Genomic DNA, 26692 nt, shown 5'->3' on the forward strand with positions numbered 1-26692 from the left:
GGAAGCCACCGTTTCCCAAAGAGCTCCAGGCTACAGCCTGATGGTCTTCATGGCAACCACTGCATCAGTGTGTGAATGGGTAGGTGTGACATGCGGTGTAAAAGCCCTTTGAGTAGTCTGAAGAATAGGAAAGTGCTATATAAGCTCAAGTCCATTTACCATTGACTTTCAGTCGCCCGTGTAAAATGCCGACATACAAAGCCATAATAAAAAGAGCAAATGGTTGGTACAGGCAGTAGCTCTGTTGAGATCTTCTTCAGTGAGGCAAACGCCAGCGGGACTCGAGCTTCTCAGTCACTGTGGACAGTCATGAACCAGAGAAACATGTACACAATATATACTTGACTTCTGCTGTATTATGTGTCAAATGTTGCACCTTCTGCCTTTAAAAGAGGGTACAAGATAAAAAAAACGAGCTTACCTGAATCCACTTAACTGACAAGATGATTGTGGAGTCCGACATTGTGTTTGAATCTGTTAAAAGAATGGGACAAAAGCTTGTCTGTTATTGGTTTTAATATTACTCTTGTTTAAAATCAATGATTCAACTTTAGAATAAAACAATATGACTGAGAAAGAAGAAACACAAAGACTTACAGCTCTGTTTGCATTGATGAAAACATCATTTGATTCTTCATTGAAGGATTCGTCAAAGTCTATATCCAGGACAAAGGAAAGTTCTACGACAGAAACAACAGTTATCACACGGGGTAATTTCATGTGAAACATAAAACTTAATTACTTTTTTGTTTGATTTGCCTTTTATTCCTTTCCTTAAATAAATATCTATGAATGCAGAATCAGTGGTTGGGGGTGTTGAGAGCACAAGAGGTGATACACATACAGTACTTAGAGTTTTTAGAACATGGTCATTCCGTGTAAATTTACATGCAATATGAAGCTACGAGCTAACAAAAGAGCGCTAACATTAGCCTGCTAACACAACAATGCAGCTCGAGACACAGACATTTTGGTTCTCCGCTTGCACTTAGGGCTTAGCGCTCAGTGCTTAGTGCTTAATTAATGTGTGTTCCAGTTTGATAACTCCTTTTGTGCAATCGCGAGGGGAGAAGGTTTGGAGGTGCGTCCCTGTAGGAGAGCAGAGGATTCAGTATGAAACAAACAGAAGTTTGTTTTGGTTTTGTGCTACAAATGTACCCGTTTGATGCAGTCAAGCATCTGTGCCGGCGCTTCAGCCGGTTTCTCAATACAGGGGCCAAGCTGACCGCCATCTCCTGAGAAGAACCTCATACAACGCCACATCAAAAAATCTGAACTATCCCTTTAGATTATCTAGCAATTTTCTCGACTTAACATTGTACAGTTACACTGTAAATGTCCAAAGATAAGGATCTTGATCATTGTGTCTCACCATTTATTGTTGTGGTCACTGGCATCATTGTTGTTGTGGTCACTGGCATTGTTGTTGTTGTGGTCACTGGCATCATTGTTGTTGTGGTCACTGGCATTATTGTTGTGGTCACTGGCATTGTTGTTGTGTTTGGCATTGTTGTTGTGGTCACTGGCATCATTGTTGTTGTGGTCACTGGCATTGTTGTTGTGGTCACTGGCATTGTTGTTGTGTTTGGCATTGTTGTTGTGGTCACTGGCATTGTTGTTGTGTTTGGCATTGTTGTTGTGGTCAATGGCATTGTTGTTGTGGTCACTGGCATTGTTGTTGTGTTTGGCATTGTTGTTGTGGTCACTGGCATCATTGTTGTTGTGGTCACTGGCATCATTGTTGTTGTGGTCACTGGCATTGTTGTTGTGGTCACTGGCATTGTTGTTGTGTTTGGCATTGTTGTTGTGGTCACTGGCATTGTTGTTGTGTTTGGCATTGTTGTTGTGGTCACTGGCATTGTTGTTGTGTTTGGCATTGTTGTTGTGGTCAATGGCATTGTTGTTGTGGTCACTGGCATTGTTGTTGTGTTTGGCATTGTTGTTGTGGTCACTGGCATTGTTGTGTTTGGCATTGTTGTTGTGTTTGTTGTTGTCCTCACTGTTGATGTTAACATCTCTGTTAAACACAAGAATCTAAAAGTCTTAGCATCAATAAATACTTTCATTTCCCGACCTTCAAATACTCCAAGCTCTTCTAACTTGATCAACAAAAACAATAGCAAAGAGTACCCTTACCTGGAGTTGGAGTGGGACACGGATTGATGCCTGTGGAGCGACATTTGAGTTTGAGTTTTTTCATTACAGATATGATAAGAAAGTCACATCTTTAAAGATAATTGAACATAACCAAAACCATGTGTCAGAGCAGATATCCATTTTCAAGCATTTCGCAAATGGGGAAATTCTTACTTGTGATTGGTTCACAGTACTCTCCGTCAGAAGGACGTCCATTGATGCACTCACAGGTTGGTCTGGTGACATTACTGCATGCACCGTAGACGTCACACTTGTCACACGGCCAAGCAAACTGATCCTCACACGTACACTGCAGGCCTCCGGTGGAGTTTGGAAAGCACGCTTTCAAAGAATATAAGAGAGAATAAAGCAAGTGTGTACAATTCATGCATTTGTGGACAGTAATTCATTGATTTAGTCATTTAAATTATACCTGAAAATGAATGAAGCAGCTGAAGTTCTTACCTGTGGTGAACTGAATATCCAATACTTGTAGAGACTGATTGAGCGTGAAGGGGAACAAGATGCTATTCAGACTGTTCCTCAGTAGTGGCAAAATGGAGACTGGGATGGTCAAATCAAGCAATAAATCAAAATCCATTGGTTCTGTGGAAGAAAACAGGATAAGCCGTAAACTGGTAAATGGTAAATAGACTTGAGCTTGTGTATTACTTTTCTAGTCTTCTGACTACTCAAAGCGCTTTTAAGGCCCTGACACACCAAGCAGACTGCCAAGAACTGGTGGTGACGAAGGCCACCTGTGGCGACGGTGGGCGACGCCTTTTGTCTTAGCCAAAAAGTTGCACTAGAACACACACTGCAATGATTGCAGTATATGGCACGCGTGAGAGGCAATAACTCTCCATGCCAGCATGTGGCGATAGTCTGTAATCGTCAGTCCAAAAAGGGGAAACCGGAATAGGACGAGGAAGAACGCGGATAAATAAACCATTGTTTTGATACGAGAAAACAATTTTATCACCGCTGTCGCTCGACACTCATAATACAGGTACTTCTAATGGAGAATAATGTCTGATAAAAAGTTGAAAATGGCGCTGGCGTTGTCAGCCCTTGGTCTTTTATTAGTGGAACAAGAATAGAAGAGGCGCTTCCGCATTTCTTCCCGTGCACTGGCTCTCCTGTTTCGCTGAGCTGAACAGCCAATCAGAGAGATTCCTACCCCCAACTGCGCCGGTGCCAGCTTCTCAGATTCAACATGTAGAGTCGGCCAAAAAAAGGCCAAAAAAAGGCCAACTGGGGCCAACGGGTAGCGACGGAGCTGGACACACCGCAAAGACTAGGGTGGTGACCGCTCACCGACAGACCGACGTCCGACGGTCTCCTTGGTGTGTCAGGGCCTTTACATCCCAGGTCACACCTACACATTCACACACTGATGGTAGAGGCTGCTGTGTAAAGAGACCATCAGAAGTAATTAATCCATTCATACACATTCATACGCCGCCAACGAAGCAGTGGGAGCAACTTGGGGTTAAGTGTCTTGCCCAAGGCCACATCAGACATGTGGCAGCAGGACCTGGGGGTCGAACCCCAACCATCCGGTTGGACAGTTGCTACCACTGACCCACAGCCGCCCCATGTTGCTCCACCAGTACCCTCCTACCCAAATGTAACACATGTTAAATCCTTTTGTTTCTGAATAATTGAATGACGCAATTCTGGATGTTCTTTACTAAAATCAGAAATGCTGTATTTTTTTCTTGATCATGTGTACTTGACCCGCCCAGTAATAACTACTACGTCTAAATGTTGCTCCAGTATGAGGATACATTTCAATGACAATGCAGTCATGACAACATGAATTACATTGATTTTAAAGCTTCCCACAAGAATAATTTATCTTACATTTTAGCCAACCCATTTTCTTGAATTCAAATGTTACCCAGTGTTTTGTAACTACTATATTTACATCCAAAGCATGGAAATAGCTTCATAGCTAGACACCGACAGCACTGCAATCTTCTTGATTTTTTTATTCAGTGCCAGTGCAGCACTTCAAAAGCACAAACGTAAAAAGAAAAGAAAAAAACATGTAATTTGCAATACCTTTTGTTGTTGTCATCATTGCTGTTGTCGTAGTTATCACTGCAAAAAATAATCATACATTTTGGTAAAGGTTAATGGACTTTTCTAGCCTTCTGACTACTCAAAGCGCTTTCACACCCCAGGTCACACTTACACATTCACACACTGATGGTAGAGGCTGCTGAGTAAAGAGTTCATCAGAAGTAATTAATCCATTCATACACATTCATACGCTGCTTACGATGCAGCAGGAGCAACTTGGGGTTAAGTGTCTTGCCCAAGGACACATCAGACATGTGGCAGCAGGACCTGGGGGTCGAACCCCCAACCTTCCGGTTGACCCACAGCCACCTGACTTTAAGAAACTCTTTGCATCAATAACTAATCTTATTGACCCTTAAATATTCTCTTCCTCCCAAAACTAGTAGCTTTAACTATGGTTCAATTTTAGTAATGCAAAACATAGAAGGTAATTTTCCATACCAGGAGTTGGAGTGGGACATGGATTAATACCTGTAGAGAAACATGAGAAAGAAAATCGTCAGGAAATCACATTCGACTTGACTCTGTGGTCTGAATCAAAGAACACAACCAAACTTGTGTTTCTGACAAGGTGTGCAGGACGAGTAGGCAGATAGAGCATATCTTCAGATATTAACCTTATAATAATCACAACAGCAACACAGCACTGATGCTAACTTATGATCCAGTATAGTGCTCCAGAAGACTGAGCAGTTTTATTATCTCAACAGATCCAAAATAGTGATGCTTACTTGTGATTGGTTCACAGTACTCTCCGTCAGAAGGACGTCCATTGATGCACTCACAGGTTGGTCTGGTGACATTACTGCATGCACCGTAGACGTCACACTTGTCACACGGCCAAGCAAACTGATCCTCACACGTACACTGCAGGCCTCCGGTGGAGTTTGGAAAGCACGCTTTCAAAGAATATAAGAGAGAATAAAGCAAGTGTGTACAATTCATGCATTTGTGGACAGTAATTCATTGATTTAGTCATTTAAATTATACCTGAAAATGAATAAAGCAGCTGAAGTTCTTACCTGTGGTGAACTGAATATCCAATACTTGTAGAGACTGATTGAGCGTGAAGGGGAACGAGATGCTATTCAGACTGTTCCTCAGTAGTGGCAAAATGGAGACTGGGATGGTCAAATCAAGCAATAAATCAAAATCCATTGGTACTGCGGAGGAGAAGAGAATGAAATATATAATACAAGTCTAGCACCTATTTAAAACTGTTTTTCCAAAACAAATGTTCTCATGTAGAGTGATTAAAACATGAATTACTGTACGCTGAACTAACTGTTGGTGTACAAAATCTCTGTGAGCCTAGAGGCATACATACTGAATATTTTCTGCATAGTTAAAAGCTATGCCATTTGATTTACTTTACAGGGCCAGTGGGTATGATCAAAGACACCAGTACAGACCTTCATTCATCTCAACATGTCATGTGTCATACCGTTAATTGTTGTAGCTGACGGTTGTGTTGCTGACACTGTAAATATCACAAAACAAAACAAAAAAAATGATCAGTATTCATATCGTGAATTTCCTAAACATTTTCAAACACAGCGGAGGAAAGGCAAATGTATTTCTGTAGCACTTTTCAGAAACATGCCAATTCAAAGAGCTTTACACAAGACATCAACTAGTGATGTGTCAGTCATGAACGATTCGTTCAAAACGAATGAATCATCTGGGTGAACGAACTGAACTGAATCACTTACTGAAAAGTGTCGTTCATTTCTCAACTTCAGTTGCGCTCTCCTCTCTCCCGTCTCGTGTCTCTCTCTACAGACCGTAAGAGTCACTCAAAGCCCGCCCTCCCTCTCCCTTTCATGTCAGTGATACTACTGACTGAACCAACAGGACGGAGTCGGTCGGGAGCTCTGTGTCGCTCAAGCCCGGCCCTACTTCTCCCTCTCATGTCTCCAAAATTGAGGAAGTAGCAAATATATTATTTAACATTTATGTGTCGCGAAAATGTATGTGCTTTTTATAGCTGCTGTCAGTTTGCAAACGGCTTTTAGATCCAACTCAATTTCACTCAGCTGACTGTTTTAACATCCACTAACGATAGTGTTTCAGTCAGTACAGTGTGTGTGTGTGTGTGTGTGTGTGTGTGTGTGTGTGTGTGTGTGTGTGTGTGACTGAGGCTGGTGACTCACAGTCTTGCTCGTTCACATTCAGTCAGTGTTTCGTTCACTGAACGTGCTGACTGAAGCTCCGACACGAATCACTCACTGAACGTACTGAGAGGGAGAGAGAGACTCAGAGCACCCGTTCAGTACGTTCAGTGAAATATATTTAAAATATTATTATTTTTTAAATCATTTTTTTTGCCCTGCGTATATAATTTAAAATATAACTGTTCTGGCATAGAATATATTCGTTGCCATGCATATTTTCTGCTGACATGTAGCCTATATTAAGTTAAATTAATTGTCATTCATGATAATGTTTGCAAACTGAAAGCTGCTTCAACAGGCACATACTTTTTCGCGACACCCAGCCTAATTGTTATTAAAATATTTAGTGCTGTGCTTCCTCAAATTCGAGAGAATTGAGACCCAGGGCTCTTGTTCATTGTACTAGTACGTCGTTCAGTGTACGAATCATTGACTATTTTTTTATTTATTTATGGCTGTGTCTGATTAAAATGGTTTAAAATAAGCTGCAAAGTCAGTAAAGTAGCTGTCATGCTCTGTGTTTTTCTCTGATGTGCAGACGCGGACTCGACTGCGCGTCTCTTTTTCCCTCTCTCTCTCTCTCTCTCGTCCGCCTGTTTGTAAACATGCTTCATAATAACATAAAGCGTGCATGTGTTGTATTAAGACATTATGTACAAGAGGTAATCGTGCTTAGGCACGGATAGTCCTGTGTAGTGTGACCGCGGGCCGGGCCGGCCAGCGTGGGAATGGCGCAGCGGGGGGGGGGGGGGGGGGGGGGGGGGCAATTGTGCTTGGATACAGCACGGTACAGATGACCAGTGAGACCACGCCCTGACTGATGCTCAGTCAGTGATTCGTTCACTGAACGGGAGCTCCGAGTCACTCTCTTCTCTTCCTCAGTCAGTCAGTCAGTCAGTGAGTGATTCGTGTACTGAACGTACTGAACAGAACGGTCGGGGAAAATATATGTGATTTTTGTTAATAACAAAAATAAAAACTTTACATCTGTCAGTACACTTCACTCTCCAAACAAATACCCCTTAAACTTCTCAACCTTAACCTTCATCACTGGTTTGGTAAGGACATCAGCTACCATGTCTGCAGTAGGACAGTATTCTATAGCTATTTTCCCTTCTGTGTGTGCAGACCGTACAAAGTGATACTTTATATCTACATGTTTGCTTCTCTGTCTGCATACTGGGTTCTTGGATAAAGCTATCGCCCCCTGGTTGTCCTCGTATATCTTCACTGGTACATGCTGGTTGCTGCTGTCTATTCCTTTAAGTAGTTGTACAAGGTACATACTCTCCTGAGTAGTGGCTGCTAGTGCCATATACTCAGCTTCGCAGGTTGATAGTGCCACTGTTGGCTGTTTCCTACTTTTCCATGATATAACTGGACCATTTTCAGTTAAGCTGAAGCAGTATCCAGTTGTGCTTCTCCTATCATTTTGATCGGCTGCCCAATCAGCATCACTATATCCCTCAAGCTGTAGGTCTTCCTCACTTTTCTTGTAGTGTAGTTCCTGATCTATAGTACCTTTTAAATACCTCAGTAGGTTACCTCAGTTTTGCTGTAGCCCAATGCTGTTGCTTTGGTTCTGCTAGGTATTGTGATAATTTACTCACAACCCAGCTCAGGTCAGGTCTTGTACATGTCATAATGTATATCAAGCTACCTACTATCTCCCTGTACCCTGTTGAGTCAATAACTTCACCCTCAGTATCAAAGTTTAACTTCTGCTCACATGGGGTTGATCTGGGTTTGCATTCAGACATTCCAAACCTAGTCAACATCTTCTCTATGTGTCTCTTTTGAGTCATTTTGATCTCTCCCTCACTCTGTCTAAAGTCGATACCCAGGAAGTGTCTAAGTGGACCCATATCTTTCATCTTAAACCTTCTCTTCAACATTCTTTTCATTCTTTTACATCACTGAGTGAGGTGTTGTTACTTGCAGCTATGATTAAGTCATCTACCCATACTAACAGAATCACTTTCTCGTTCTCAGATTCTCTGCTGTAGACACAATGATCAGCATAATTTTGTACAAAACCATTCTCTGTAAGGTGATCATGCAATAACATGTTCCCGTTATGCCCAGACTGTTTTAAACCATACAGTGACTTGTTGAGTTTACATACCAAGTGTTCTCCTGTTTTTGACTTGGTTTCAAAACCTTCCGGTTGTTCTATGTATACCTCACAGTCCATCGGAGCATGGAGGTAAGCAGTCTTCACATCCATTTGGTGTAGGATAAGATCCTCTTGTACAGCCTTTGCGACATATCTGGCTTTACAAGTTTCAGATCCATCTGGGCTCTCTTTTACTGCATATACCCAGCGACCTCCCACTGCTTGCTTGCCCCGTGGCAGTGGGGTTAGAGTGAAAGTCTCATTCTCTGTTAAAGAGTTAATCTCCTCTTTCATTGCGTCAGCCCACATTTTTGACTTCTTAGAGTCCATAGCCTCTCTAAGTGTTTTAGGTACACCATAAGTCACTCTGTAGAAATAATCTACATTTTCACTCTCATCATTGTTACACTCAGCTTTACACTGGTACTCCTTTAAGTGTTCTGGAGCCTTTCTTTGCCTGGTAGGATACCTCCTTTCTTCCTGTTCTTTCTGAGTACTATCTGTCTGAGTGGGACTTGTCTCAGCAGTCTCAACACTGGACTCTTTACACCCCTTTGGCTGTTCCTGACCCTGGTTGGCTATCTTTGGTGGTGTATCTCCATAACACTCAATGTCGTCCCCCATGTTATAGTCTGTCTGAGTCTGGCTATCTGCATTACCTTTGGTGATAAATTTCAACAGCCTATGTTTTAGCACTTTTCCTGTCTCAGGATAGTACACCTTATATGCTGGACTATATTTATCATAGCCAACAAAAATTCCCTTTGCACACCTAGAATCCAGCTTCTTCTTATCCTGCTTATATACGTAGCATTCAGAGCCAAATATTTTCATGTTAGATAGGTTAGGTGTTTTTCCTGTGAAAACACGGTAAGGTGTCTGCTCTAGTCTCTTACTGTAACACCTGTTACGAATCTGAGCTGCTGTCTGTACAGCATATGTCCATAATTGCTTTGGGAGGTTACTCTCCAATAGCATGCATCGTGCCATCTCGAATAAGGTTCTCCAACCCCTCTCGGCCATACCGTTTTGATGAGGTGAGTAGGGTGCACTGGTCTCGTGCCTTATCCCGTTACTCCTAAGTAAAGACTGGAACTCCTGCCCGGTAAATTCTGTACCGTTATCAGATCTTATGCACTTTACTTTTCCATATGGAGCTACATCTGCTATGAATTTTTCAGTAGCTTTTGTCGTGTCAATCTTTGCTTTGATAAAGTATGGAAAAATCATCCCACTGTAATCATCAGTAAATGCTATAGCGTATCTGTACCCATCTTTATCTGCTGGTTCTATTGGACCGCATAGGTCTGTATGTACTAATTCTAGTACGGTTGTAGCTTTAGTGTCTGTCTGTCTGTTTCTGTTTTGTGTAAATTTGCCCTGTGTGCATATTTCACAATTTTGAATAGACTTGTCATGTTTCCCTTTTATCGCCATCCCTTCTACCACCTTTTCTAATTTTGAAACATCATCAAAATTCCAATGACCAAGTATCTTATGCCACGTCTGAATGTCATAGCACCCGTTCACATCATCACTATTTTCATCTTCTACTGTGTTAAGGTAATACAGCCTACCATACACATCCATTTTGAACTTGGTACCATCTTTGTGGATCAGCCTGTCATCATTGTTCTTAAAGCGGACCTCGGCTCCGTTGGCTGTCGCTGCTTTTACTGAAAAGATGTTTTGAGGAAAAGATGGGATGTAGAGTGCTTGCTTGAGCCTTGTTTTCACTTGTCGTCCCTCTCTGTCCAGCAAGTAGACTTCGGCGTCTCCCCTCATCTTCGCCATCCCGCTCACCTTTGTTCCGTCGGCAAGCTCGATCGTGTGGCCTTCGGGTCTGAAGCTCTTCTCAACTGTCTTGAACTTTTTGGGGTCGTTGATCATGTGTGTTGTGGCGCCGCAGTCCACCATGAGACCCTTCTTGTTTCCTCTTTGTGTCGGACAGTCACTTATTTTAAAGAAACAGAACGATGTCGGCTCTGCCTCAGTTTCTCCATCAGCTTTCTTTACATATTCACGGTCTTGTCCTCGGCCGCGTCCCCTTCCTCGCTGTGGTGTGTCCCATTTTCGTTCTTCCCTTCTCGCTTGGAATCCGTCATGACATGTCCTTGCCATGTGCCCCTTTTTACCACATGTGTAACACTCGACATCAGCCAGGTTAATTTTCTTTCCTCTTCCTCTTCCACGTGCCCTTGTTGCCCCGCTAGTCTTCATCACGTTGTCTTCGTCTACATTTTCGTTACTCTTCCCATATTTTTCAGTACTCTCATAACTTCGCAGTTTTGTTTTAAACTCGCTGAATGTTACAATGTCATTTGTCTGGGTGATGTGCACGACGAATGGCTTGTATGAATCAGGTAGCCCCTTTACTACCATTGCTATCTGAAGCCCATCACTAATATGCTCGTCTGCTCTTCTCAATGATGTGAATATAGTCTCTGCTCGAATTATGTAGTCAGTTACAGTTTCATTGCTAGCCTTATGGAGCGAGGAAAGTTCACAATACAAACTCACAACGCGGGGTTTGTCCTTTCCCGCATAGTGCCCGCGAAGAATCTCAAGTGCTCTTCTTCCATCACGTTTCGCGTCCCTCATTACCAATGACAAACTCTTGTTGTCTAGACATTGCACCAACTCTGCATATGCCTCTCCGTTCTTTGTCTCATCTTCCGCGAGGGCTTCTTCGTCGTCCTCATCTATCTGCGGGTCCTCCATGATGACTTCTCTGAGGCCGCGTAACTCCATGTGCGCGAGGTACCTCGTTTCCCAGAGCTCGTAGTTTTTCTCATCACCGTCGAATAAAAGTCTGAACCACTTTTGGCCTGCATGACTGGGCCCATAACCTGTTACGTTAGACATTTCTGCAGCAGTCTATCGCGTCCCTACAGTCATCCAAAGTGGTTAACTAATACCATCTAGTGGCTAATATCAACAGAAGAAAAACACGTCCGCTACCATCTCTTTTGGTCCGGGAACTCTCTCTCTGACCGTTTTATTCTGCGAATGCTCACATTACCTCTTAACGGTGCACGCAGGCACGCATGCTCTAATAATGACGTCACTGGGTGGGCTATTTAACATGGCTTTGTACTTACATTCAGTAATATGCTTAACATTAATTTATGTGAAGCTATGAGCTAACTAAAGAGCGCTAACTAAAGAGCGCTAACATTGGCTCGTTAACACAACAATGCAGCCAACAGGCAATGGCAGCTCGAGCCAAGAACAATTTATGTCCGCCACTTGCGCCTAATGGTGTTCAATTATGGTGCGTTCCAATTTATAACTCCTTCATGTGAACAGCAAATCAATCAATCAATCAATCAATTTTTATTTGTATAGCGTCAACTCATAACAAGTGTTACCTCGAGACACTTTACAAGAAGCAGGTAAAATACCTTACTCTTTGTCTGTTAACATTACAAAAGAGCAGGTAAAAAGACCTTACTCATTGTTATGTTACAAAAAGCAGGTAAAAGACCTTACTCATTGTTATGTTACAAAGATCCGGCCTATCCATCATGAGCACTTTAGCAAAGCAGCAAAAGTTACAGTGGTAAGAAAAAACTGCCTTATTAAAAGGCAGAAATCTTCGGCCGGACCCCCGGCTCATGTTCTGGCAAGCCGTCAACCGACGATCTTGAGGAGCCTAGGAGAGCTCAAGAGCTCCCAGGAAAGTAGGTGGTTAGTGACTGAGATTTATAGATAGATACATGCAGTAATATGATGTACTGTATATGCACAGAGAGAGAGAGAGGAGCTCAGGGTGCCAGTTCCCCTGGTAGTCTAAGCCTATAGCAGCATAACTAAGAGCTGGTCTACACCAGCACCAGCCCTAACTATAAGATTTATCAAAAAGGAAAGTTTTAAGTCTATTCTTAAAAATACAGACTGTGTCTGCCTCCCGGACCCCGGCTGGAAGGCGGTTCCAGAGGAGAGGAGCCCGATAACTGAAGGCTTTACCCCCCATAGTACACTTGGAGACTGTAGGTACCACCAGCAGGCCTGCACTCCGGGACCGCAATGCTCTCGAGGGACAGTACGGCACTAGTAGCTCCTTCAGGTAAGATGGTGCCTGGCCATTTAGAGCTTTGTAGGTGAGAAGAAGGATCTTGAATTCTATTCTAGACTGTATAGGGAGCCAGTGCAGAGAAGCCAGGACAGGAGTGATGTGGTCCCATTTCCTGGTTCTGGTCAGTACACGAGCTGCAGCATTCTGGACCAGTTGAAGAGTCTTTAGAAGTTTGCCAGAGCACCCTGACAAAAGAGAGTTACAATAATCCAGTCTGGAGGTAACAAATGCATGAACTAGTTTTTCTGCATCATTTTGCGACAGGATATTCCTGATCTTGGATATATTACGAAGGTGAAAATAGGCTGTTCTTGAAACTTGACTGATGTGAGAGCTAAAGGACATATCTTGATAAAAAAAACTCCTAGATTCCTAACAGTGGTGCTAGATGCCAGGCTGATGTCATTAAGGACAGTCAAATCACTAGAAAAAGTCTCTCTGAGGTTCTTAGGGCCTAGCACAATAACTTCAGTCTTGTCTGAGTTAAGTAGCAAAACATTTCTGGTCATCCAGGTCCTAACGTCCTTAAGGCACGTTTCTAGCTTACATAACTGACTGGTGCCATCAGGCTTCATTGATACATAAAGCTGTGTATCATCTGCATAACAATGAAACTGTATGGAGTGTTTCCTCATAATATTTCCCAGAGGAAGCATATATAATGTAAAGAGAATTGGTCCGAGCACTGAACCTTGTGGGACTCCATGGCAAACTTTAGTGTGCATAGAGGACTCATCATTAACAAGTACAAACTGAGATCGGTCTGATAAGTAGGATTCAAACCAACTTAAAGCAGTCCCTGTAATTCCAAGCAAATGCTCCAGTCTGTACAACAGGACCCGATGGTCAATGGTGTCAAAAGCAGCACTAAGATCTAACAAGACGAGCACAGACAGAAGTCCCCTGTCTGAGGCTAGAAGTAGATCGTTTGTAACTCTAACTAGTGCAGTCTCAGTGCTATGGTGGACTCTAAATCCTGACTGGAACTCCTCAAATAAACTGTTGTCATGGAGAAAGTCACACAGCTGATTAGCTACCACTTTCTCCAGGATCTTCGAGAAAAAAGGAAGGTTGGATATAGGCCTGTAGTTAGCCAGAGTTCCTGAGTCCAGAATAGGCTTTTTAAGTAGAGGTTTGATTACCGCTACTTTAAATGTCTGTGGTACATAGCCTGCCAGTACAGACATATTGATCATATCTAATATGGAGTTGCTAACTAAGGGAAAGACTTCCTTAAGCAACTTGGTTGGGATTGGGTCCAAAATACAGGTTGACGGTTTCGACGCAGAAAAAATGGAATATAGCTCTGAAAGGTCGATTGGAGAAAAACAGTCGAGACTAATATCTGGTCCTGGAACTGTCTCTGCCATATCAGACGTATCCGCACCAGTTAAGGGCAGGAGGTTACCAATTTTGTCTCTGATGTCTAGAACTTTGTTGTTGAAAAAGCTAAGGAAATCATTACTGCTGAGGGCTAGAGGAATACAAGGCTCAATGGAGCCATGACTCTCTGTCAGCCTGGCTACAGTGCTGAAAAGGTATCTAGGATTGCCTTTGTTTTCCTCGATTAGATAGGAGTAGTAGACAGCTCGGGCGTGACGTAGAGCGTTCATATATCTTCTATGACTATCCTGCCAGAAAAAACGAGATTCTACCGTTTTGGTCGAGCGCCATATTCTACAGGTTTCTGAGTTGAACCATGGAGCCACTCTCCGCCGCTTGACAACCTTCTGTTTCAGGGGAGCAATCGAATCCAGAGCAACTCTCAGCGAATCCACTGCACTATCAACAAACTGATCTAGCTGAGAGGGACTAAAGCTATCATAAGAGTTTCCAACTGGGCTGAAACACGGTACTGAATCAAAAACAGCTGAAATAGCTTCCTTAAATCTAGCCACAGCACTATCCGACAAACTTCTAGAGAGCACACCTCTTCCAGGCAGAGGTAATTCTGGTAGGACAAAATCGAATGTAATAAAAAAATGGTCTGATAGCAGAGGATTTTCTAGGAAAACTGTAAGGTTATGGATTTCAATTCCATAAGCTAAAACAAGATCCAGGGTGTGGTTAAAACGATGAGTTGGTTCATTTACACCCTGGGTGAAACCAATAGAGTCTAATAGTGACATGAAAGCTGTGCTCAGGCTATCATTATCAACATCCACATGGATATTGAAGTCACCTACAACAATTATTCTATCACTGCTAAGGACTAAATCTGATAAAAATTCTGCAAATTCAGATAGAAACTCAGAATATGGGCCAGGAGGGCGGTAAACTAAAACAACTAGAACTGGCTGAAAGGTTCTTGAGACTGGATGTGGAAGACTAAGAACAAGGCTTTCAAAAGAAGAAAAATTCAGCTTTGGTCGAGGGTTAACTAAAAGACTGGAATTAAAAATATCTGCTACTCCACCACCTCGTCCGGTGTCTCGAGGTATATGAGTACAAAAATGACTGGGAGGAGTGGATTCATTCAAACTAACATATTCATCTCGACACAGCCAGGTTTCAGTCAAAAAAGTAAATCAATATGCTGATCTGATATCAGATCATTCACTAAAAGAGACTTGGATGCTAAGGACCTAATGTTCAAAAGTCCGCAGTGAATTTTCTGATTTTGTAGCAAAATCGTATTCGTAGTTTTGATTCTAATGAGATTTTGACGATTTACGCCGTTTGGATGACTTATAAAAACGGGTCTGGGCCGGGGGACAGACACAGTACCTATAGTACAACTACAGTTCGATTCAGAATTACAGCTATAGTGACTGGGAGACAGATCTAAGGGAGGACTAATAACCTCTGCTATGTTTCTAGATAATAGAGCTGCACCGTCCAAAGTGTGATGGATGCCGTCTCTAGCTAGCAGACCAGGTTTTCCCCAAAAAGACTGCCAGTTATCTATGAAGCCCACATCGTTTGCTGGACACCACCTCGACAGCCAGCGGTTGAGTGATGACATGCGGCTATACATGTCATCACTGGTCTGATTTGGGAGGGGACCAGAGAACACTACGGAAGGTCTAAAGGTCCCATATTATGCTTTTTCTGGTTTTATATGCCCTTTAGTGTGTTTTCCCGTACGTATACAAACGAGTATCATCATCGCGAAACATTGGATATTTAGCAGTTTTACAGAGAAGGTAAGTGGTCATACTCATGTGAAAGTCTGTGAAGGAGTCTGTGTGTCTGTATTCATTCTCCATCCTACAAACGACAGTCTCTGCAGGCACTGGCTGAGAGCAGGAGTGTGTGATGAGTTTGTACTGTTGACCTCTGTAAGCGGAGCGGAGTGAGGAGGACGTTGTGAACGTGAATAAAATGTCACTTCCTGGAGCTTTAGCGGAAAATACGACCCGGGGAAAAATTTTATACAGGCAACACAGATAGACAATGAACAGCTACTTTTTCACATCAGTTAACCGTTCGCTTATTAATGGGCGATAAAAAACGATTTATACATTTAAAAAGTTATAGCCCCTTTAACGACACAGCATTTAGAAAACAATTAAATACCACAACTCTACCAAACACCAGTATCACAACACAACACTTGCATGTCTCTAAACATGTGTTGAAAAGTCAATGCAATGTTTTAATATATTTATTTTTGTGTATAATTAACATACTGTGTAGTTATTATTGTTATTGTGGTGAAAATACATTTTCAACTTTATGTACACTGTGTGCCTGACGTTGCTTTAAAACTGTGAATGTTCAGACCACATGTGTAACAATTGCAGCTCTGTCTTGGCGGCTGTAACACTGCACATTTCTTCGTTGTGGGATAGATCAAGGTTAATCTTATCGTATCTTTTTCTGTATTTCACAGTGTGTTGAGATGTTACATAGATTCAAGTAAACCATACAAAAACATGACATACTTTTACTACATATTGATTTTTTCAAGTACAAACTGCCTCAAATTACTCAAAGAAAAAAGTGAAAAATAGAAAACCACAAAAACCCTTGTCTCAACGAATTACTGATAGGACAATCAAGAAAGCGAGGAGTATCCTTGCAGATAACTCCCATCCTCTCTTCTGCCAGTTAAATGGAAATGGAAAATGGACTTGAGCTTGTATATTTATTTTCTAGTCTTCTGACTACTCAAAATGCTTTTACAGCGCAGGTCACACCTACACATTCACACACTGATGGTAGAGACTGCTGTGTAGAGAGACCATCAGTTTTAACTAATCAATTCATACAGTACACATTCAGACACCGACAATGAAGCAGTGGGAGCAACTTGGGGTTGTGTGTCTTGCCCAAGGACACATCGAACATGTAGCTGTAGGAGCCCGGTCTTCCGGTTGAGAGACGATTGACTACCAACTGAGCCACAGCCACCCACAGTTTGAGCCTCTGAGCTCTGAGAAACGCTATAGAGTTCCTTTGGCAACTAAAAGTGTGTTTAATTAAGAAGTCAATTATCCCGAATGCAGTAAACACCCTTTATCTTACAACATAACCGATGAGATCTGAACTGTTTTTAATGTGTAAATGTAGCTGCTATGTTGTCTAAGTTATTGGCTTCCTACGATAAAGATGTATTCTATTATATTATATTCAAAGAAAACATGATGGCTTCTAATTTTAATCTTAAAGGTGGATTTAATTTAACACTTAAAAAATTATATTCATATTCTGAGGCTTGTAGGACATAAACAGGAAAAGTTGTAATCTCTTGACATGGAAACCCTGTGGGTTTTTTTATCCCCCTGCATGCCTCGGATTCCAATGATCAGATCAAAGTTCTCACACCTGTTTCAGAAAGAGTATGAGGAAGCATTCCTTTATCTTTCACTGATGCTTCTTTGTTAGGTAAGGTAATTACCCCACACAGCATAAATCAGACAGAAACAGAGCCTTTAGTTTAGGGTTTCAGGGCATACAACACATCAGCTACTGGCCAAATGGTACTGTAAATGGACTTGCGTTTGTATACTTATTTTCTCTAGTCGTCTGACGACTCAAAGCACTTTTACACCTCAGGTCACACCTACACATCCACACACTGATGGTAGAGGCTGCTATGTAAAGAGTCCATCAGAAGTTACTAATCCCATTCACACACAAGCATATGCTACTGATGAAGGCAGTGGGAGCAACTTGGGGTTAAGTGTCTAGCCCAAGGACACATTGGACATGTAGCTGCAGGAGCTGGGGATCAAACCATCGACCTTCCGGTTGAGAGACGACCGACTCTACCACTGAGCTCCAGCTGCCCCAACAACTCATGAATCTAAAATGAATAAAAGACTATAAAGTTTGTCTACAAAGGTTCCTGATTTAAAGTCAACCACATTTTGCATTGGATTGTGTTGAATATCACTTTTTAAATTCTGTTGCCTTCAGAGATCTAATCAGTGAAATACCTACAAATTGAAAATGACTACAGTGTTATTTGAAATGTGCGAGTTGTCATAGCAACACTAAATAATGTGTGCACTAATATGAGGATTGTTAATAACTTTTGAGCAGTAGTTTCCTGTTTATGTCCTAAAAGCCTCAGAATAAAACAATATTTTTCAACCTTTAATAGTAAAATCAGAAGCCACCATGTTTTCTTTATAGAATAGAATAAATCTGCTCTCAGCTCTCCAGGCAGTCAATAACTATTTGGGAGGAGAGAGTGGGGGATACTGCAGTGTAGCTGAGCTAGTAGCATCTTTAAGTTGTTGTGACGTGTGTTTTCCTGAGCAGGGCATCAGGTGATGATTTATTTGACAGGATAAGGTATCAGTGTTGATAATTTCAACAGTATACCGTTGATCATTAAAGGGAAGTCTAATGTGTTTAAAACGGTTCGTAAACTTTCGGGGTTGGAGATGCTTCTGATAACCTTGAGTACATATTCAGAGGAATTGGAAACAGCTGAAAAGACGTGAAAACAGAAGAACATCATCTGCTTTTGTTTCCACATTGAAATAACTTGGTCATAGACCAAGAAAAAAACAGCCAAACGAGTGAACACTCTGTGCTCTGTTGAGCGCACACACGTAGCAAAGAGCACCACTTATAGAGCTGAAACATTTGGTTGAAATCAGATCTGTCATTGAAAATGTGACTCACCCTGTCTTTTGCCTCTGGAATGATTATATGATGCTTTTGTTTCCATCACTTCCTGGAAAACATATACAATAAATAATGATTAATTCACTCATAAAGTCTGCCTTAAACAAAAGCAAATCTGTACCTCACTACCAAACGTACAAAACATGATAAATTATTTGTTATGTCGCCAAATCACTCCAGATGCAGTATCTCATGATGCAGCACTTCCAACTTGAGGGCTATAACTTAATAATTTTTTTTAAATTCTTATGTAAAGAACGACATGTAGAGACGGTGTTCCTACCTGATTATCCAGACTGTAGTATATAACCAGGAGAACAGCTACGCATGCTGCAGCCTTTGGCAACCCCATCCCAACTAGAGAGGAAATACAGCCAACACAAAGTTTTGTCATTACTTATTTGATTTAATGGGAGGAAATAAGTAGAATTTCTAGAGATACTGAAAATAAGAAGGTGGTTAAGAAATAGATGCTAGATCTGACCCCACCTGTATTTAATGATGCGCATGGCACCGCCCCATCATTAACGTGCCGGTTAACCTGGCACAGTACCATACAGCGGCAGGGAGGGAGAGAACCCCTCACTACACTAAGATTGTGACATACTGTATATGACAAGCTTTTTGTAAACTCTGCACAGAGTCGAAGGCAGATACCTTTAATTGTAATGTTTCTGCAACAATAGTTTATCTTTTTACTCAGACAGTATCAGAAATCAAAGCCTAGAGTATGGTACGGGTTTTGCATGGTTAAAAATGACAGAAAGGTTTTTGAATCTTTAGGAAGATTAGGACTTGTTTTAATTGATTAAATATGATAAGTATTTACTGTCTTTTGTTTCTGAGTGCTCTAAGCAGGTGGTAGATTCCATTCCACCAGCCGAGACCACTGTGCATACCTTCCAACCGGGAACAAAGATATGTCGAGCAATACGAATGTATTTGATTTGACTTTATTGATCCTACAGCAACAATCTGATGGTGAAGGGACACAGCAATACTCAAATGCCATACTTGAAATGAGTACGTAAGATTCTCCCGGTCTATTTGTAGTATTCGTATTTCTACATTGAAATTTTAATCTTTTTGAAATTGGCTGATACAACAGATTTTTGTTTGATTGGTAGTAGGTGAAGATGTCCACCACCTATCATATCGTCCAATGGGAGCTCTAAGTACACGCAATCTTAGACTAAGGCATTTTAGGCAAAGAACTCCACATTTTTCATAGTCAATAATTCTAATTAAAGATAAGCTTCTTATCGAAAAAAACATGAAATGTTGATAATGTTCAAGAGTGAAGTTATGTTTTATTTTGCACAACATCCTCAATTCAAAATAATTAAAATACATTCAACCATATCTAAAAGAAGGAGTTGGTCTTGTTTTAATCTGCTTACTTCTATTCTAAGGTAATTGTTTTTAATCAATTTCAATTAGCGATAAAGTTTTTTCTAATTTGAGATCCATCCGAGCCTTTAACCTACCAGCCAACAGCAGGCACGGGTACAAACTCCCGCCACATGCCAAATGTTTAAAAAAATCTGTCATCGGACTTTCTACTGCTCTCATTGCGATGAGTACTTGGGACTCATCGCAATGCTCATGAGTGCTCATGTCACTACTGTTTCAATAACTCAAAGTACATTTGTAGTAATTACCAATCAAAACAAATGTTCTAATTTCTCCTTATTTGCCTTTCCTAGCTTCTCTAAATCTTAACTGTTGTCGAAGATATGATATGTGGTACTGGTTTAGTTTCTACTTTCAAGGTTAAGACTGTCCTAGCTCATTCAAATCTGTGCTTTCCCTGTATTGTGAAGAATCTCCCCCCTAACATATGCCTGAAAGGACAAAGAAATAACACAGACAAGCTGAGGGGTAAAGCTGCGACAAGAATCAAATTTGTTTACCTCGATTTGTCTCCCGGCTCCAAATAAAATGCCTCTTGTCAGGAAGGAATATTTAACTGCACCTCTGCACCAGAAATGTAGACTGATAATCAAAGACACACACACACACACACACACACACACACACACACACACACACACACACACACACACACACACACACAAACACACCTGTCTGGCAGGTTAGGCGACCTGATCTATGGTATGACTATAGATGCACTTGTTGATTGTAGAGAGGAGAACAGTGATTTAGATCAAAATGTTTTTTCAGTATGAAAAGACAGTCGGAAGGTGGTTGTGGTCGGGCGTTCTGACTGCTTAGAAGTCAATGTATTGTCAAGGTGTCTCAGGTTTAAGACTTTATTCTCTATGTGCGGATTATTTGTTGAGCCACCTTGACTGCCAGAGGGCTCTGTTGCACAGTTTCTTTTGTGCCTCAAGCATTTACCAAAAACATATTCCTGTGAAAACAAAGCACATGACACCACATATACCCTGAAAGCTACTTCCTCCAAGGCCAAAATAGAAACAGAAATGGAGTTATAATTTGCTACAAAAGTCTGGAAAGGCTACGTAAAAGTCTCGGGCTAGATTATTTTATTTATATCAGCATGTCTAAGAATTAATGTATTGACCATTGTGTCCCGGGGGGAAAAGGTACAAAGACAAACTCTGTGTTGTTGGTCTCAAGTGTCACTTCTGCTTTCCTTGTTTCTGCCAAAAGTCAAAAATCTTTAAAATGACACCATTAACATTTCAACTTTCTGAATCTGTGTGTGTAGAAAACTGTCTTTGGGTATCACATTTTGGGTTGCTTTCCCTTTAATTCTGTGTTTTATTAGGGCTTAGTTTTCATTGGTCCAGGAGCAATCAATCATAGCAGTCTCCAATAGGCTATATGCACACAGGGGTGGTGACGTAGTTCTGGTAAAATCTCAGCCAGCCTCATCATATCCGGTTAATTTTCGGTTTCTGATCGCTTCACTGCTGCTTCTAAAATACGGTAATGTCAAGGAAAAGCTATACATTTCAACGGAATATTAGTTCTACAGCTGGACATTGTTGTGTGCCATTATGTTCTGCATCAAGTAAATACAATTCAGCACTCAGTTTTCACACGTTTCCAACGGAGACGAAAATGGATTTATGCTATTAGGCGAGATCACTTTGCGGTTAGCCCCCATACCCGTGTTTGTAGCCGGCATTTTACAAACTAAGATGTTCGTGAGCCCCTATCTGAGACAGAAAGATTGTTGAGGAAGGGAGCAGTCCCTGCCTTGTTCGAGTGGAACAATTTCTCTCTTCCACTTTCAAGACAGGCGGGGGTGTGGGAGAGGAGAGAGCGGCCAGTAGAGGAGGAGGACACATCATGTGAGGAGGCAGCTAGCATCACAAATGACCACGCGGCAGCTCCAGATCCGGCAGTTGTAGACCTAGCTCTCGATGAAAACAAGGCCCTAAGAAGTGAGATCGACCAGCTGAGAAAACAAGTCCAGACACTTCACTTGAAGCAGCGGTTTGGCATTCACCGGTTTGCTGGCTCAGACAGAGACATATGTTTTTTCACAAGGTAAGATTCCAGCATACCTGTTAACCTACATTCCTGGGAGGCAGAGGTGTAAATGTGCAAAACAGTGACAGTTACATTATAGACAGCTGTTCATGTGCAAATTCAGCATTAGACATCTAAGGTCCGTCTGATTCACTAAAGGTTTGCGTGTGTTAAAACATGTAGCTGATCTACGCATATCTTAATGAGTCGAGCTTGCTGTTGAATTAATGAAACTAGCATGCAGTGCTGCCTCAAAGTTTGTGTGCAGGATTTAAAGTATGTGGCAATGTAGAGGAATAGCAGCTGTCAGAATCCTTGTACATGTAATATTTAAAACATATTATTGTGTGTGTGTGTGTGTGTGTGTGTGTGTGTGTGTGTGTGTGTGTTTGTGTGGGTGTGTGTGTGTGTATGTTTGTGTGTGTGTGTGTGTGTGTGTGTGTGTGTGTGTGTGTGTTTGTGTGTGTGTGTGTGTGTGTGTGTGTATGTTTGTGTGTGTGTGTGTGTGTGTGTGTGTGTGTGTGTGTGTATGTTTGTGTGTGTGTGTGTGTGTGTGTGTGTGTGTGTGTTTGTTTGTGTGGGTGTGTGTGTAAGAAATCAAGGCTATGGTAATCATATTTTATGGTGGTTTTTATAAAAAATACAACCATTCAAATTTGAATATTAACATCTAAATTGTATTATTTAAGGTTTGGATCTTATGACCTCCTCATGCGCTTCTGGACCCAAATAGAACCTGCAGTACCATCTATGGTCAGGGTGACACAAGCACAGAGAGGCAACTTCACAGAGCCCACTTTTCCAGCAGTAAGTACTGTTAATAATGAAAATAGCAACAATAATTATTTTTCTCCTTTACCAGCTTGACAAAGATCAGTTTTGACTAGACTGCACAGAGCTGAGGTGCCAGTGTCCAAAATCACAGCTTCTCCAAAGCGAGTTAGAATCTGCATACAAGTCCAATTGCACTCTCAAAGGGCTGCTTAGTGCAAATGTTAATTTAGTAAATAGCAATTATCTGTATATACTAACATGAAATCTGTCATGTATAAATGTAATTTCTAAAGAAAAGACGGTAAGCAAAAGAAATCTGGGTCCAAAGTGAATGTATTTCAACAAACCAATATTCAATGACTTCAACAACACTCCTACAACAACATGCTATTGATCACATTGTATTGCAGAACATGTATTTTATACATGAAACACTCCCATGCTATTGATCACATTATATTGCAAAACATACATTCTCACAAGTGTAAAACATTTCATTTTTAAGCACAATGGAAACATTATAACCAAATAATTAACGTAGTGCAAAACAACAACATACATTTAAAATTGAATCCATCATGGAGAACACACTGCTGACGCCTTTGCTTCCTACTGAGCATTTTTGCTTGGCAGTCTAATTTTAGTCTAGGTATCTAAGGAAGTGGGTAGGTACTCATAGAAAAATAAATGGTAATTTTTTTCTTTTGGTTTTTTGTGGTTTCCATGTCTCTGGGAATTTTCTGGATAAACATGTCTTCCTGTGTATAGACAACAACGTCTTTATATATGGGCAGTCCACATAGCTCACTACATTTGGGCATTTAATTTCTAGGAGGCCAAAGACTGGTTGCCCCTGTGGGTCATAGACAATACCATCAGGTGATGATCCCATCCATAGTACGTCAGGGTGGATGAGGAACCCACAAGGGTAATGGTTCACATCCCTTGCTCTGCAGTACTCCTCTACAGCTGCAGGCTCCATTTCAAGCCCCCTCCTCATGTCTGCAGTCTGACAAGATTTACAGCAGAGCTGTGACTTCTGGTGTGACAGATCTCTCCAAATTTGGAGGATGTGACTCTGTATCTTCTTAATTGGTGCCACTCAATGCAGGAGCTCTGCTCTTTTGTACTTGATTCAATTGTATGTGCTGTTTCTAAGGATGTTTCCAATGACATCATGTGGAGCTGCTGATGTTCAGTGCAGACAAAATAACATGTACATGGTCCCAGTCTGTACTGGTGAAGGGGCAGCTGTGGGGGAGAAGGGGCATCTGTGTGTGGACAGGTTTTTGGCACTCTTTTTGTTGGTATGTGGTAAGATAATATCGAGTGCATTTGGATTCCTCCGGCTCTGGAGACGAGGAAGAGGTAAAGCAGTAATTTAAAAAAAAAAAGAAAAAAGCTCTGTCTCAATGCTTCTTTAGTGGTTTCACAATGCCTCAGTTCGGTCAACAGCCACGGTCGGAAAACAAACTTTTTTTCTCTGTATTATCCTATTCTTGTGAGTGTGATATCTAAGTAGCAGCTGGAACGAATATCTTTAAATTGAGCATTACACCCATGAGAACAACATGTGTAAACTACAACTTAACTGATTGATAGCGGCGTACACCTGTGAGGCGTTCCTTTACATTAATTACCCACCCAGTCCACTACTGAAATTAAACAACACTTGGATAGATATTCAGAAAGTTTTGTATTTTAAAGTTCATTTCCAAATACTGTGTTGGGGCCCGGTAGCCAATAAGCAGGTTAAGGTGTTTTTCTGATCCAGTGAAAAATCTCAACATGTATCACAGAGACTGCCCAAATTGTGGCACTTCTTTATTCATATTTTTCAGTATAGCTACTCTGTTTATTCATTTCGTGCAACCAACTGGTGACATTTTCCGGCCAACTTTAGGTTTATAGTGTGCTGGAAATTTCTGTTAACAATGCAAAAGAAAGGATCATGAGTCAATCAATGTCTTTGTTTAGTTTAATTCTTCTTGCAAGTAGAAGGAACAAAGCTTTCAGAGTGTCAGTACAGTCTGAAGGAAAAGCTCGAAGTAATCACAATATGCTTGGGTTTATATACACATGCTTCACAGAAAAACCTGCATGACTATATAAGGATTGCAGATACAGGCGCAGTCAAATATCAAATACATTTTGTCATACATTTCAACACGTCGCACAACAGTAATGTCAAGGAAAGTTCAAGTCTGAGTATCTTTGATATTTAGCTATTTGTGAGAAACCTTCGTCCTTGGGTAAAGACAAAACAAGAATATTACGTATTAACTTATTGTAGCATTTCTCAAGCGAGCTGTAAGTAAAATGTGTCCTCGACAGTAAACAGAATTTTTCCATTACAATAATCATCTGCTTTAAACAACTAAAGACAATCTGATGTGTTTCCACAGCTCCGCAGGCCAGCACAGCACTCGGTAGTGATTATGTTAAGAGAGCTCTCTCTCTCTCTCCCCAAAGTGCAGCAGGTCGACAGACATGGGCCGCCTTACAAAGCAAGATCAAATTCATGATTTTGGATTCCATTTGTTTAGTGGTATCCTGATTTTACAGACTCAAGGCAATAATTAGAGCCCGACCGATTAATCGGCCAGCTGATAATATCGGCCGATATTAGCATATCAAGTGACTATCGGTATCGGCTAATTTGATCGCATATATGCGCTGATATTTGTAGCTTTATTCACCAGTCAAATAGCATTTCATTTGAGTTAAGTGTATTACACTAGCAGTTCTCTTTCTGGCTGTAGAGTGATGATGCTTGTTGTAATCCATTTAGCACACTTTTCTGGTGTCAACCATTGATGGACGTAAATGCACAGTTACTTTCCAGTTGTGTTTGATAACTGAATTTGAGGGATCAACGCAATATATGTGTATATCTATCTCTGCAAATCGAAGATAGATCTAAGAAAGGTATCAGCCAATATATCCGTGTCGGATGTTCTTTCTCCCCCATATTGATATCGGCCCCAAAATTCCCATATTGGTCGGGTCCTAGCAATGAGAGCCCAAGCTGTTATTTTGAGTATCATTCAGATTGTTGTAGATTTGTCATTGAAACAAAGAAAGCTCATCACTGTGAGCACCAAGCAGTAGGACTACGGCAAAGGTTTAGCCTCACCAGGAGCTGGGAAGTCTGTGGACTTGTCTTAGTATCAATCGTTTTTCTTTCCTTTTTGGCGAAGGACTAAACACATTATTTTGTTGCTGTGTTTTGTTTTTTTCCAGATGGTTACAACATCTCATCCAACGACTCTAATGTGACTCAGTCTCTCAACACTTCATAATGTTTGCAGAGCGCTTCAACCAGTCCACTCTGAAAGACAACCAACGGAGCTCGACACTTTTTCTCCAACGTTACGACAACTAATCATGAATACGGTTTTCTTTTTAAAGCTGCTGCACAGCTTACAACTCTGTTATACATACAAGCATTTATATGTATGTTATTACATTCATTTATGTTGGATAAATAGTATTAATTATCTTCTTTGAGAAAGGAGTTTCATGTACTTGCTATAGGTCAGGAGATATACACGGGAAAATGTGTGTCGTCATTCTCATTTCTGACCACTAGAGGCAGAAGTGCACCGATATTTTCTTTCAGGTACTTTAATTTCTTGATGCACTTAAAAAAACAAAACATGTAGCTACATATAAAAGGCATTAATCTTAATAAGTGATCTTATATTACTGTGTTTTTGTCATATAATAAATACTTTTTGAATGCAGAGAACCTGTTTTATACGTCACACAAACACA

The 26692-nt window shown here is 41.1% G+C and overlaps 1 protein-coding gene and 3 long non-coding RNA genes across 7 annotated transcripts in view; 2 read left to right on the forward strand and 2 right to left on the reverse strand.

Annotated features, from left to right (window-relative positions):
* The window catches only part of LOC132984436 (adhesion G protein-coupled receptor F5-like), a 35872-nt gene extending 15199 nt beyond the window's left edge, over window positions 1-20673 (reverse strand). Inside the window, exons 1-14 of one of the 4 annotated variants that reach the window (XM_061051275.1) lie at window positions 20590-20673; window positions 18960-19033; window positions 18674-18725; window positions 5669-5704; window positions 5247-5387; window positions 4956-5123; window positions 4666-4695; window positions 4204-4242; window positions 2602-2742; window positions 2311-2478; window positions 2137-2166; window positions 1373-1999; window positions 598-680; window positions 422-474 (exon numbers count right to left, since the gene is read on the reverse strand). In XM_061051275.1, coding sequence (XP_060907258.1) covers window positions 422-474; window positions 598-680; window positions 1373-1999; window positions 2137-2166; window positions 2311-2478; window positions 2602-2742; window positions 4204-4242; window positions 4666-4695; window positions 4956-5123; window positions 5247-5387; window positions 5669-5704; window positions 18674-18725; window positions 18960-19028 — 1637 coding nt within the window. In that variant the 5' untranslated portion in view covers window positions 19029-19033; window positions 20590-20673. Of the gene's footprint in view, window positions 1-421; window positions 475-597; window positions 681-1372; window positions 2018-2136; window positions 2167-2310; window positions 2479-2601; window positions 2743-4203; window positions 4243-4665; window positions 4696-4955; window positions 5124-5246; window positions 5388-5668; window positions 5705-18673; window positions 18726-18959; window positions 19034-20589 lie in introns of all 4 variants that reach the window. The other 3 variants (XM_061051272.1, XM_061051276.1, XM_061051277.1) reach the window with 3 other exon arrangements.
* The window catches only part of LOC132984533 (uncharacterized), a 301578-nt gene that overhangs the window by 116075 nt on the left and 158811 nt on the right, over window positions 1-26692 (forward strand). The window lies entirely within an intron of this gene.
* Window positions 1-26692, reverse strand: part of LOC132984534 (uncharacterized) — a 93866-nt gene that overhangs the window by 66813 nt on the left and 361 nt on the right. The gene's annotated exons all lie outside the window — the stretch shown is intronic.
* On the forward strand, window positions 24239-26666 carry LOC132984540 (uncharacterized). Its single transcript, XR_009674957.1, has 2 exons — window positions 24239-24283; window positions 26159-26666. It is a non-coding gene; the product is annotated as an uncharacterized LOC132984540 (long non-coding RNA).

The sequence above is a fragment of the Labrus mixtus genome, chromosome 12, assembly GCF_963584025.1.
Source record: "Labrus mixtus chromosome 12, fLabMix1.1, whole genome shotgun sequence".
In the NCBI taxonomy this organism is placed as follows: Eukaryota; Metazoa; Chordata; class Actinopteri; order Labriformes; family Labridae; genus Labrus; species Labrus mixtus.